Genomic DNA, 11,211 nt, shown 5'->3' with positions numbered 1-11,211 from the left:
AGCGGATGCAGTAGATGATGTGGGTGGAGGTGCAGGTGAATCTGTGGCGGATATGGAAGTTTCCTTTGGGGCCTTGGAGAGAAGTGAGGGGGGAGGTGTGGGCGCAAGTGTTGCACCTCCTGCGGTTGCAAGGGAAGGTGCCGGGAATGGAGGTTGGGTCGGTGGGGGGTGTGGATCTGACAAGGGAGTCGCGGAGGGAGTGGTCTCTACGGAAAGCTGATAGGGGAGGGGAGGGAAATATATCCTTGGTGCTGGGGTCTGTTTGGAGGTGGCGGAAGTGACGGCGGATGATGCGCTGTACATGGAGATTGGTGGGGTGGTAGGTGAGGACCAGTGGGGTTCTGTCCTGGTGGCGGTTGGAGGGGCGGGGCTCAAGGGCGGAGGAGCGGGAAGTGGAGGAGATGCGGTGGAGGGCACCGTCGACCACGTCGGGGGGGAAATTGCGGTCCTTGAAGAAGGAGGCCATCTGTGTTGTACGTATTTTGAACTGGTCCTCCTGGGAGCAGATGCGGCGGAGACGAAGGAATTGGGAGAATGGGATGGCGTTTTTACAGGGGGCAGGATGGGAGGAGGTGTAGTCCAGGTAGCTGTGGGAGTCGGTAGGTTTGTAGTAGATGTCCGTGTTGATTCGGTCGCCTGAGATAGAAACAGAAAGGTCTAGGAAGGGGAGGGAGGAGTCCGAGACTGTCCAGGTGAATTTGAGGTCGGGGTGGAAGGTGTTAGTGTAGTGGATGAACTGTTGCCCCTCCAACCGCCACCAGGACAGAACCCCACTGGTCCTCACCTACCACCCCACCAATCTCCATGTACAGCGCATCATCCGCCGTCACTTCCGCCACCTCCAAACAGACCCCAGCACCAAGGATATATTTCCCTCCCCTCCCCTATCAGCTTTCCGTAGAGACCACTCCCTCCACGACTCCCTTGTCAGATCCACACCCCCCACCGAACCAACCTCCACTCCCGGCACCTTCCCTTGCAACCGCAGGAGGTGCAACACTTGCGCCCACACCTCCCCCCTCACTTCTCTCCAAGGCCCCAAAGGAAACTTCCATATCCGCCACAGATTCACCTGCACCTCCACCCACATCATCTACTGCATCCGCTGCAGCCGGTGTGGCCTCCTCTATATTGGGGAGACAGGCCGCCTACTTGCGGAGCGATTCAGAGAGCACCTCTGGGCCACCCGGACGAACCAACCCAACCACCCTGTAGCACAGCATTTCAACTCCCCCTCCCACTCCACCGAGGATATGCAGGTCATTGGACTCATCCACCGCCAAACCACAACAACCCGACGGTCGGAGGAGGAGCGTCTTATCTTCCGACTGGGAACCCTCCAACCGCAGGGGATGAACTTGGACTTCACCAGTTTCTTCATCCCCCCTCCCCCCACCTTGTCTCAGCCGGATCCCTCCAGCCCGGCACCGCCTTCCTGACCTGCAGTCTTCTTCTTGACCTCTCCGCCTCCATCCTACTCCGACCTATCACCCTCACCTTGACCTCTTTCCACCTATCACATTTCCAACTCCCCTCCTCCAAGTCCCTCCTCCCTACCTTTTATCTTCTCCTGCTGAACACTCTCTGCTCATTCCTGAAGAAGGGCCTGTGCCCGAAACGTCGAATCTCCTGTTCCCTGGATGCTGCCTGACCTTCTGTGCTGTTCCAGCAATAAAGTTTCAACTTTGATCTCCAGCATCTGCAGACCTCACTTTCTCCTGCCTAAGGGCGGAATCAAACACAGGGCCCTGGCACTGTAAGGCACCACTGAGCCACTGTGATGTCCTTATCTTAGATGGCTCTCGTAGTGTCCCTACCTCTGAGCCAGGAGGACCAGGTTCAAGCGCAGATATGCGTGTATATAATAAAATGAACAAGTTGATTAGAAAATACCTGGTCTTCTGGCACACTTGTACTGCCCCTATATCTGGTCCAGGATATTTTGTTTATATATATAAAATAATGTCTCTGAACAGGTTGATTAAAACAAACATTAAAGCTCACTGTAAAATAAATATCTGCCGACAAGAAATGCCGGCGGTGTTTAAAGGGCCAGAGCGGCATGTCCCTTTAATAGGAAGCCCGGCTCCAGGCGCCAGAATGTTTCATTGGCGCCAAACCTTTGACCCCGCCTGGACTATACCAACATCAAATAGGGGGGGGTAAAGATTGTATAGTGCATTGAAACATTCTTCAGTTTCAGTATTAGAAGGATATATCAGAAACAAACAATTATTATATATCAATAATAATTACTAGTGGGTGACCCAATCAGTAGAATGCTGCTATCCCATGTATTTCCCTAGTTTTCTTTCTTACCATCCCTCAGTCTCTGATTTGGTGCAGGGTGAGGGGGAGCCGCCATTTTGTCGGAGTTTTGCCGCTTTCGGGTTGTTTTTGTTTATTTTTTATTTTCCCGGGTCCTGGATCCCGGCGGTGGCGGAGGGGGAGGCGATTATAATTAATCAACAACGACGGTCTGAAGGCGGCGGCGGGAAGGAGAACCCCCGGTGCCGCTGAGGGACAGTAGAAGATGTACATTAAACAGGTAAAGGCCCGTGCGGCCCCGCTCCCTCCTCAGGCCCCGCTCGGGGCAGGGGTGGGGGGGAACAAGGCCGGGCCGGGCCGGGCCGGGCCCCGCGGGTGATAAAACACTCGCTTCCATTTAGTGTGGACTCGGTTATTGTTCCCGCGGGAAGAAAACAGCACAGTAAGTGCTAGATAGAGAGCACTTGTTACTCACATCCGAACTTTTGAGGGCAAATATGAACATAAAGTGATTGCATATGGATATTAATGCATGGCAGTAGAACTAAGTAGTAAAATTAGAATTCAACTGTAAAATTATGGAATGACAGGCCCCAGCTTCAAGAGGCCAAACATCACTCCCACCTCTTTGACTTCTGACCATCTTCCTTGTCATTTGTGTGGGCAGTGGGGCCTTAAGCTCCATTTATTAACTTATCAATGGAAGGGGATAGCCGAGGCAGTCAGTTCGCCTTCTGGCAGGTGGCTAGTGGAATTGATACAAGGTTGTCCAGAGTAATTTACTTTTAAAGTACAGGTAGGATTTATGGAGCTGAATGCTGCCCCAAGAGGCTCCAACGTGTTGATTGTGATTTTTGTTTTTTTGGGGGGGAGGAGGGAGAAAGAAGGGAGGAATAACTAACTTGTGTTGCGAAAGCATGTTTAAAGTACAAAATGCTTCTCAACGTATTCCTTCATTCCATACAGTGAATAATACCTACGAGAGTTAGTGGTAATAGCACTGTATCAGCAATCCATAACCCCCAGGCTAGTGTTCTGGGGACATGCGTTAAAACAGTAAGAATTAGGAACAGGAGTAGGCCATTCAGGCACTTGAGCTTCCTCTGTCATTGAACAGAATTATGGCTGATCTGACATTCCTTATGTCCACCTCCCTGCCTTTTCCCTGTAACCGTTGATTGTGCTACTGAGAAGATTTGGAGGGGTGGGGCTCAAGGGCGGAGGAGCGGTAAGTGGAGGAGATGCGGTGGAGAGCATCGTCAATGATGTCAGGAGGGAAATTGTGGTCTTTGAAGAATGAGGCCATCTGGGTTGTACAGTATTGGAACTGGTCCTCCTGGGAGCAGATGCGGCGGAGACGAAGGAATTGGGAATATGGGATGGCGTTTTTACAGGGGGCAGGGTGTGGGAGGAGGTGTAGTCTAGGTAGCCTACTTTCGGAACGTTTCAGAGAACACCTTTGGGACACCTGGACCAACCAACCCAACCACCCCGTGGCTCAACACTTCAACTCCCCCTTCCACTCCACCAAGGACATGCAGGTCCTTGGACTCCTCCATCGCCAGACCATAGCAACACGACGGCTGGAAGAAGAGCGCCTCATCTTCTGCCTAGGAACCCTCCAACCACAAGGGATGAACTCAGATTTCTCCAGTTTCCTCATTTCCCCTCCCCCCACCTTGTCTCAGTCCCAACCCTCAAACTCAGCACCACCTTCCTAACCTGCAATCTCCTTCCTGACCTCTCCGCCCCCACCCCCACTCCCACTCCGGTCTATCACCCTCACCTTAATCTCCTTTCACCTATCGCATTTCCAACGCCCCTCCCCCAAGTCCCTCCTCCCTACCTTTTATCTTAGCCTGCTTGGCACACTTTCCTTATTCCTGAAGAAGGGCTCATGCCTGAAACGTCTATTCTCCTGCTCCTTGGATGCTGCCTGACCTGCTGTGCTTTTCCAGCAACACATTTTCAGCTCTGGTCGCCAGCACCTGCAGTCCTCACTTTCTCCATGCCTTACTAAAAGTGGGCGGCACGGTGGCACAGTGGTTAGCACTGCTGCCTCACAGCACCAGAGACCCGGGTTCAATTCCCGCCTCAGGCGACTGACTGTGTGGAGTTTGCACGTTCTTCCTGTGTCTGCATGGGTTTCCTCTGGGTGCTCCGGTTTCCTCCCACCATCCAAAGATGTGCAGGTCAGGTAAATTGGCCATGCTAAATTGCCCGTAGTGTTAGGTAAGGGGTAAATGTAGGGGTATGGGTGGGTTTTGCTTCGGCGGGTCGGTGTGGACTTGTTGGGCCGAAGGGCCTGTTTCCACACTGTAATCTAATCTAATCTAATAACTGAGACGTGACTTCAAGTGGACAGGTAGACTGGGAGAATCAGGATGGTATTGGATCTCAAGAAACAGACCTTGTGGAGTGCCTCAGAGATGGATTCTTAGAACAGCTGGTGCTGGAGCCGACCAGGGAGAAGGCAATTCTGGATCTGGTATTGCTCAACGAACCAGAATTGGTCAGGGATCTCGAAGTGAAGAAGCGATTGGGAAGTAGTGACCATAATACAATAAGCTTCAATCTGCAATTTGAGAGGGAGAGGGTACAATCAGAAGTGACAATATTTCTGTTGAATAAAGGGAACTATGGAGCTATGAGGGAGGAGCTGGCAAAAGTTCAATGGTGCAATACCTTAGTCGGGATGACAGTAGAGGAACAACAGTGGATATTTTTGTGTATAATGCAGAAGTTGCAGGATCAGTTCATTCCTAAAAGGAAGAAAGATCCTAGGAAGAAGCATGGGTGGCCGTGGCTGACGAGGGAAGTTAAGAAGCATATAAAGTTAAAAGAGAAAAAGTATAACATAGCAAAGATAAGTGGGAAAACGGAGGACTAGGAAGCTTTTAAAGAACAACAGAAGGAAATAAGCAGAGAAAAAAATGAGGTACGAAGGTAAACTGGCCAAAAATATAAAGGAGGATAGTAAAAGCTTTTTTAGATATGTGAAAGGCAAAAAAATGGTTAAGATTAAAATTGGGCCCTTGAAGACAGAAACAGGGGAATATATTACGGGGAACAAAGAAATGGCAGAAGAATTGAATTGGTACTTCAGATCTGTGTTCACTGGGGAAGACACAAGCAATCTCCCTGAGGTAACAGTGGCTGAAGGACCTGAACTTGAGGGAATTTATATTTGCCAGGAATTGGTGTTGGAGAGGCTGTTAGGTCTGAAGGTTGATAAGTCCCCGGGGCCTGATGGTCTACATCCCAGCGTACTGAAGGAGGTGGCTCGAGAAATCGTGGATGCGTTGGTGATTATTTTCCAGAGTCCAATAGATTCGGGATCAGTTCCTGCGGATTGGAGGGTGGCTAATGTTGTACCACTTTTTAAGAAAGGTGGGAGAGAGAAAGCAGGAAATTATAGACCAGTTAGTCCGACTTCAATGGTGGGAAAGCTGCTGGAGTCTATTATAAAGGATGAAATTACGACACATCTGGATAGTAGTAACAGGATAGGTCAGAGTCAGCATGGATTTATGAAGGGGCAATCATGCTTGACTAATCTTCTGGAATTTTTTGAGGATGTAACTCTGAAGATGGACGAGGGAGATCCAGTAGATGTAGTGTACCTGGACTTTCAGAAAGCTTTTGATAAAGTCCCACATAGGAGATTAGTGAGCAAAATTAGGGCGCATGGTATTGGGGGCAAAGTACTAACTTGGATTGAAAGTTGGTTGGCTGATAGGAAACAAAGAGTAGTGATAAACCGCTCCATTTCGGAATGGCAGGCAGTGATCAGTGGGGTACCGCAGGGATCAGTACCTTTTTACAATATATGTTAGTGATGTAGAAGATGGTATTAGCAATAACATTAGCAAATTTGCTGATGATACGAAGCTGGGTGGCAGGGTGAAATGTGATGAGGATGTTAGGAGATTACAGGGCGACCTGGATAAGTTAGGTGAGTGGTCAGATGCATGGCAGATGCAGTTTAATGTAGATAAATGTATGGTTATCCACTTTGGTGGCAAGAACAGGAAGACAGATTACTACCTAAATGGAACCAAATTTAGGCAAAGGGGCAGTACAGAGAGATCTGGGTCTTCTTGTACACCAGTCAATGAAGGTAAGCATGCAGGTACAGCAGGTAGTGAAGAAGGCTAATAGCCTTAGGGGGAGGGTGTGCAGCCAGAAGTCGTGGTGCACATTGGCACCAACAACATAGGTAGGAAGAGGGTTGGGGAGGTCATTCAGGAGCTCAGGGAGTTAGGCTGGAAGCTAAAAGCTAGGACGGACAGAATCGTCATCTCTGGGTTGTTGCCGTGCCACGTGACAGTGCGGCAAGGAATAGGGAGAGAGTGCAGTTGAACACGTGGCTGCAAGGATGATGTAGGAGGGAGGGCTTCAGGTATTTGGACAATTGGACTGCATTCTGGGGAAGGTGGGACCTGTACAAGCAGGACGGGTTGCACCTGAACCAGAAGGGCACCAAAATCCTGGGAGGTAGGTTTGCTAGCACTTGTTGAGGGGGGTTTAAACTAATTTGGCAGGGGGGTGGGATCCGGACTTGTAGTCCAGCAAGTAGGTTAGATGTTTTTTCAGGATGTCCAAGAATGTAGGGAGGCTGTGGAGAAGGTAGCACTGACAGGGAATACTTGCGGACACAGAGATGGGTTCAAGTGTGTATACTTCAATGCAAGGAGTATCAGAAATAAGGTGGATGAACTTAAGGCGTGGATTGGTACTTGGGACTCCGATGTTGTGGCCATCACGGAAACGTGGATAGAAGAGGGACAGGAATGGTTGCTGGAGGTTCCTGGTTACAGATGTTTCAGTAAGATTAGGGAGGGTGGTAAAAAAAGGAGGGGGTGTGGCGTTGCTAATTAGAAATGGTATAACGGCTGCAGAAAGGCAGTTCGAGGGGGATCTGCCTTTGGAGGTAGTATGGGCTGAAGTCAGAAATAGGAAAGGAGCAGTCACCTTGTTGGGTGTTTACTATAGGCCCCCCAATAGCAGCAGAGATGTGGAGAAACAGATTGGGAAACAGATTTTGGAAAGGTGCAGAAGCCACAGGGTAGTAGTCATGGGCGATTTCAACTTCCCAAATATTGATTGGAAGCTCTTTAGATCAAGTAGATTGGACGAGGGGGTGTTTGTGCAGTGTATCCAGGAAGCTTTTCTAACTCAGTATGTAGATTGTCTGACCAGAGGGGAGGCCATATTGGATTTGGTACTCTGTAACGAACCGGGACAAGTGATGGGCTTGTTAGTGGGTGAGCATTTTGGTGATGGTGACCACAATTCTGTGACTTTCACCTTGGTTATGGAGAGAGATAGGTGCGTGCAACAGGGCAGGTTTTACAATTGGGGGAAGGGTAAATACGATGCTGCAAGACAGGATCTGAGGAGCATAAGTTGGGAGCATAGGCTGTCAGGGAAGGATGTCATTGAAATGTGGAACTTTTTCAAGGAACAGATACGACGTGTCCTTGATATGTATGTACCTGTCAGGCAGGAAAGAGATGGTCGTGTGAGGGAACCTTGGTTGACGAGGGAGGTTGATTGTCTTGTAAAGAGGAAGAAGGAGGCTTACATAAGGTTGAGGAAACAAGGTTCAGACAGAGTGTTGGAGGGATACAGGATAGCCAGGAGGGACCTGAAGAAAGGGATTAGGAGAGCTAAGAGAGGGCATGAAAAATCTTTGGCGGGTAGGATCAAGGAAAACCCCAAGGCCTTTTATGCATATGTGAGAAACATGAGAATGACGGGAACGAGGGTAGGTCCGATCAAGGACAGTAGTGGGAGACTGTGTATTGAGTCGGAAGAGATAGGAGAGGTCTTGAATGAGTACTTTTCTTCAGTATTTACAAATGAGAGGGACCGTATTGTTGAAGAGGAGAGTATGAAACGGACTGGTAAGCTAGAGGAGATACTTGTTAGGAAGGAAGATGCGTTGGGCATTTTGAAAAACTTGAGGATAGACAAGTCCCCCGAGCCTGACGGGATATATCCTAGGATTATGTGAGAAGCAAGAGAGGAAATTGCAGAGCCGTTGGCAATGATCTTTTTGTTTTCACTGTCAACGGGGGTGGTACCAGGGGACTGGAGAGTGGCGAATGTTGTGCCCCTGTTCAAAAAAGGGAATAGGGATAACCCCGGGAATTACAGGCCAGTTAGTCCTACTTCGGTGGTAGGCAAAGTAATGGAAAGGGTACTGAGGGATAGGATTTATGAGTATCTGGAAAGACACTGCTTGATTAGGGACAGCCAGCATGGATTTGTGAGGGGTAGGTCTTGCCTTACAAGTCTTATTGAATTCTTTGAGGAGGTAGCCAAGCGTGTGGATGAGGGTAGAGCAGTGGATGTAGTGTATATGGATTTTAGTAAGGCATTTGATAAGGTTCCCCATGGTAGGCTTATGCGGAAAGTCAGGAGGCATGGGATAGTGGGAAATTTGGCCAGTTTGATAGAGAACTGGCTAACCGGTCGAAGTCAGAGAGTGGTGGTAGATGGTAAATATTCAGCCTGGAGCCCAGTTACATGTGGAGTTCCGCAGGGTCCTCTGCTGTTTGTAATTTTTATTAATGACTTAGAAGAGGGAGTCGAAGGGTGGGTCAGTAAATTTGCAGACGATACGAAGATTGTTGGAGTTATGGATAGTGAGGAGGGCTGTTGTCGGCTGCAAAGGGACTTAGATATGATGCTGGGCTGAGGAGTGGCAGATGGAGTTTAACCCTGTCAAGTGTGAGGTTGTCCATTTTAGAAGGACAAATAAGAATGCGGAATACAGGGTTAACGGTAGGGTTCTTAGTAAGGTGGAGGAGCAGAGGGATCTTGGGGTCTATGTTCATAGCTCTTTAAAAGTTGCCACTCAGGTGGATAGAGCTTGTAAGAAGGCCTATGGTGTATTAGCTTTCATTAGCAGAGGGATTGAATTCAAGAGTCGTGAGGTGATGTTGCAGTCATCCAGGACCTTGGTAAGGCCACATTTGGAGTACTGTGTGCAGTTCTGGTCACCTCACTTTCGGGAAGATGTGGAAGCTTTGGAGAGGGTGCAGAGGAGATTTACCAGGATGTTGCCTGGAATGGAGAATAGGTCGTACGAGCATAGGCTGAGAGTGCTCGGCCTTTTCTCATTGGAACGGCGAAGGATGAGGCGTGAGGGGTTTATAAGATGATCAGGGGAATAGATGGAGTAGACAGTCAGAGACTTGGACCCAATATACCAACCACTACAGCGGATAGCTGAAACTGACAACCGGAAGCGGCAGGGACAGACCACTATAAACACCGGAGGAAACATCAAAGAAGTGCTTCGCAGGAGGCTCCCAAGCACTGATGATGTCGCCTAGCCAGGGGACGAAACGTTTGCAACAAAAACTTCCAGCTCGGCGAACAGAACCACAACAACGAGCACCCGAGCTACAAATCTTCGCACAAACTTTGAGTCAGAGACTTTTTCCCCGGGTACCACAGAGTGTTACAAGGGGACATAAATTTAAGGTGAAGGGTGGAAGGTATTGGGGGGATGTCAGGAGTGGTGGGGGCATGGAATGCGCTGCCTGTGGGAGTGGCAGAGTCAGAATCATTGGTGACCTTTAAGCGGCAATTGGATAGGTACATGGATAGGTGCTTAAGTTAGGACAAATGTTCGGGACAACATCATGGGCCGAAGGGCCTGTTCTGTGCTGTATTGTTCTATGTTCTAGCATGCTGGCCTTCAGAACAAGAGGGATTGAGTATAGAAGCAAAGAGGTTCTTCTGCAGCTGTACAGGGCCCTGGTGAGACCACACCTGGAGTACTGTGTGCAGTTCTGATCTCTAAATTTGAGGAAAGACATTCTGGCTATTGAGGGAGTGCAGCGTAGGTTCACGAGGTCAATTCCTGGAATGGCGGGATTACCTTGCACTGAAAGACTGGAGCAACTGGGCTTGTATGCTCTTGAGTTTAGAAGAATGAGAGAGGATCTGATTGAGACATATAAGATTATTAAAGGATTGGACACTCTGGAGGCAGGAAACATGTTTCCGCTGATGGGTGAATGCCGAACCAGAGGACATAGCTTAAAAATACGGGGTAGACCATTTAGGACAGAGATGAGGAGAAACCTCTTCACCCAGAGAGTGGTGGCTGTGTGGAATGCTCTGCCCCAGAGGGCAGTGGAGGCCCAGTCTCTGGATTCATTTAAGAAAGAATTGGATAGAGCTCTCAAGGATTGTGGAATCAAGGGTTATGGAGATAAGGCAGGAACAGGATACTGATTAAGGATGATCAGCCATGATCATATTGAATGGTGGTGCAGACTCGAAGGGCAGAATGGCCTACTCCTGCACCTATTGTCTATTGTCTATTTTGATGGCAAAACCACAACTAACAGAACCAATGCTATGTACAAAATACCATGTAAAGACTGGCATAAACATTATGTAGAGCAAATTGGAAGAAAACTAGCTACCAGAGTACACAAACACTAAATAGCCACCAAGAGACAGTGCAGACTTATTAAGGCAAATGGCCTCTTTTTGTATTGTAGAGATTCTGTGATTCCACTCTATGACACTGCTCCTAAAACTCTGACAAGGAATTCCAAAGACAATCAACCCTTTGAAAGAGGAAATTCCTCACCTCAATCTTAAATCTTACTATACCATCTTCTCTTAAACTCTGCCATGAGGGAAAACATGAGGGAAATCATGGAGAGAATGGTCTTTTGCAGAAAGCAGATAGGGGAGGGAAGGGAAGGGAAATATATCTCTGGTGGTGAGGTCCGTTTGTAGGTGACGAAAATGGCAGAGGATGATACGATTTATACAGAGGTTGGTAGGGTGGAAGGTGAAGACCAGGGGTGTTTCTGTCCTTGTTGCGGTTGGAGGGGTTGGGGTTCAAGGGCGGAGGTGCGGGAAGTGGATGAGATGTGCTGGAGGCCATCACTGACTACACTTCAAAAG

General features: G+C 48.8%; 1 protein-coding gene across 1 annotated transcript in view; it reads left to right on the top strand.

Annotated features, from left to right (window-relative positions):
• Window positions 1-2,387: 2,387 nt before the first annotated feature.
• The window catches only part of smc3 (structural maintenance of chromosomes 3), a 126,833-nt gene continuing 118,009 nt past the window's right edge, over window positions 2,388-11,211 (top strand). Inside the window, exon 1 of the mRNA XM_087998711.1 lies at window positions 2,388-2,548. Within this exon, the coding sequence (XP_087854837.1) occupies window positions 2,534-2,548 (15 nt within the window). The 5' untranslated portion in view covers window positions 2,388-2,533. The remainder of the gene's footprint in view (window positions 2,549-11,211) is intronic.

The sequence above is a fragment of the Chiloscyllium plagiosum genome, unplaced genomic scaffold (assembly GCF_037043375.1).
Source record: "Chiloscyllium plagiosum isolate Xiang-an unplaced genomic scaffold, Cpla_swu_hap1 HiC_scaffold_22, whole genome shotgun sequence".
NCBI classification, from domain to species: Eukaryota; Metazoa; Chordata; class Chondrichthyes; order Orectolobiformes; family Hemiscylliidae; genus Chiloscyllium; species Chiloscyllium plagiosum.
This window is presented reverse-complemented; position numbering and strand designations above follow the sequence as displayed.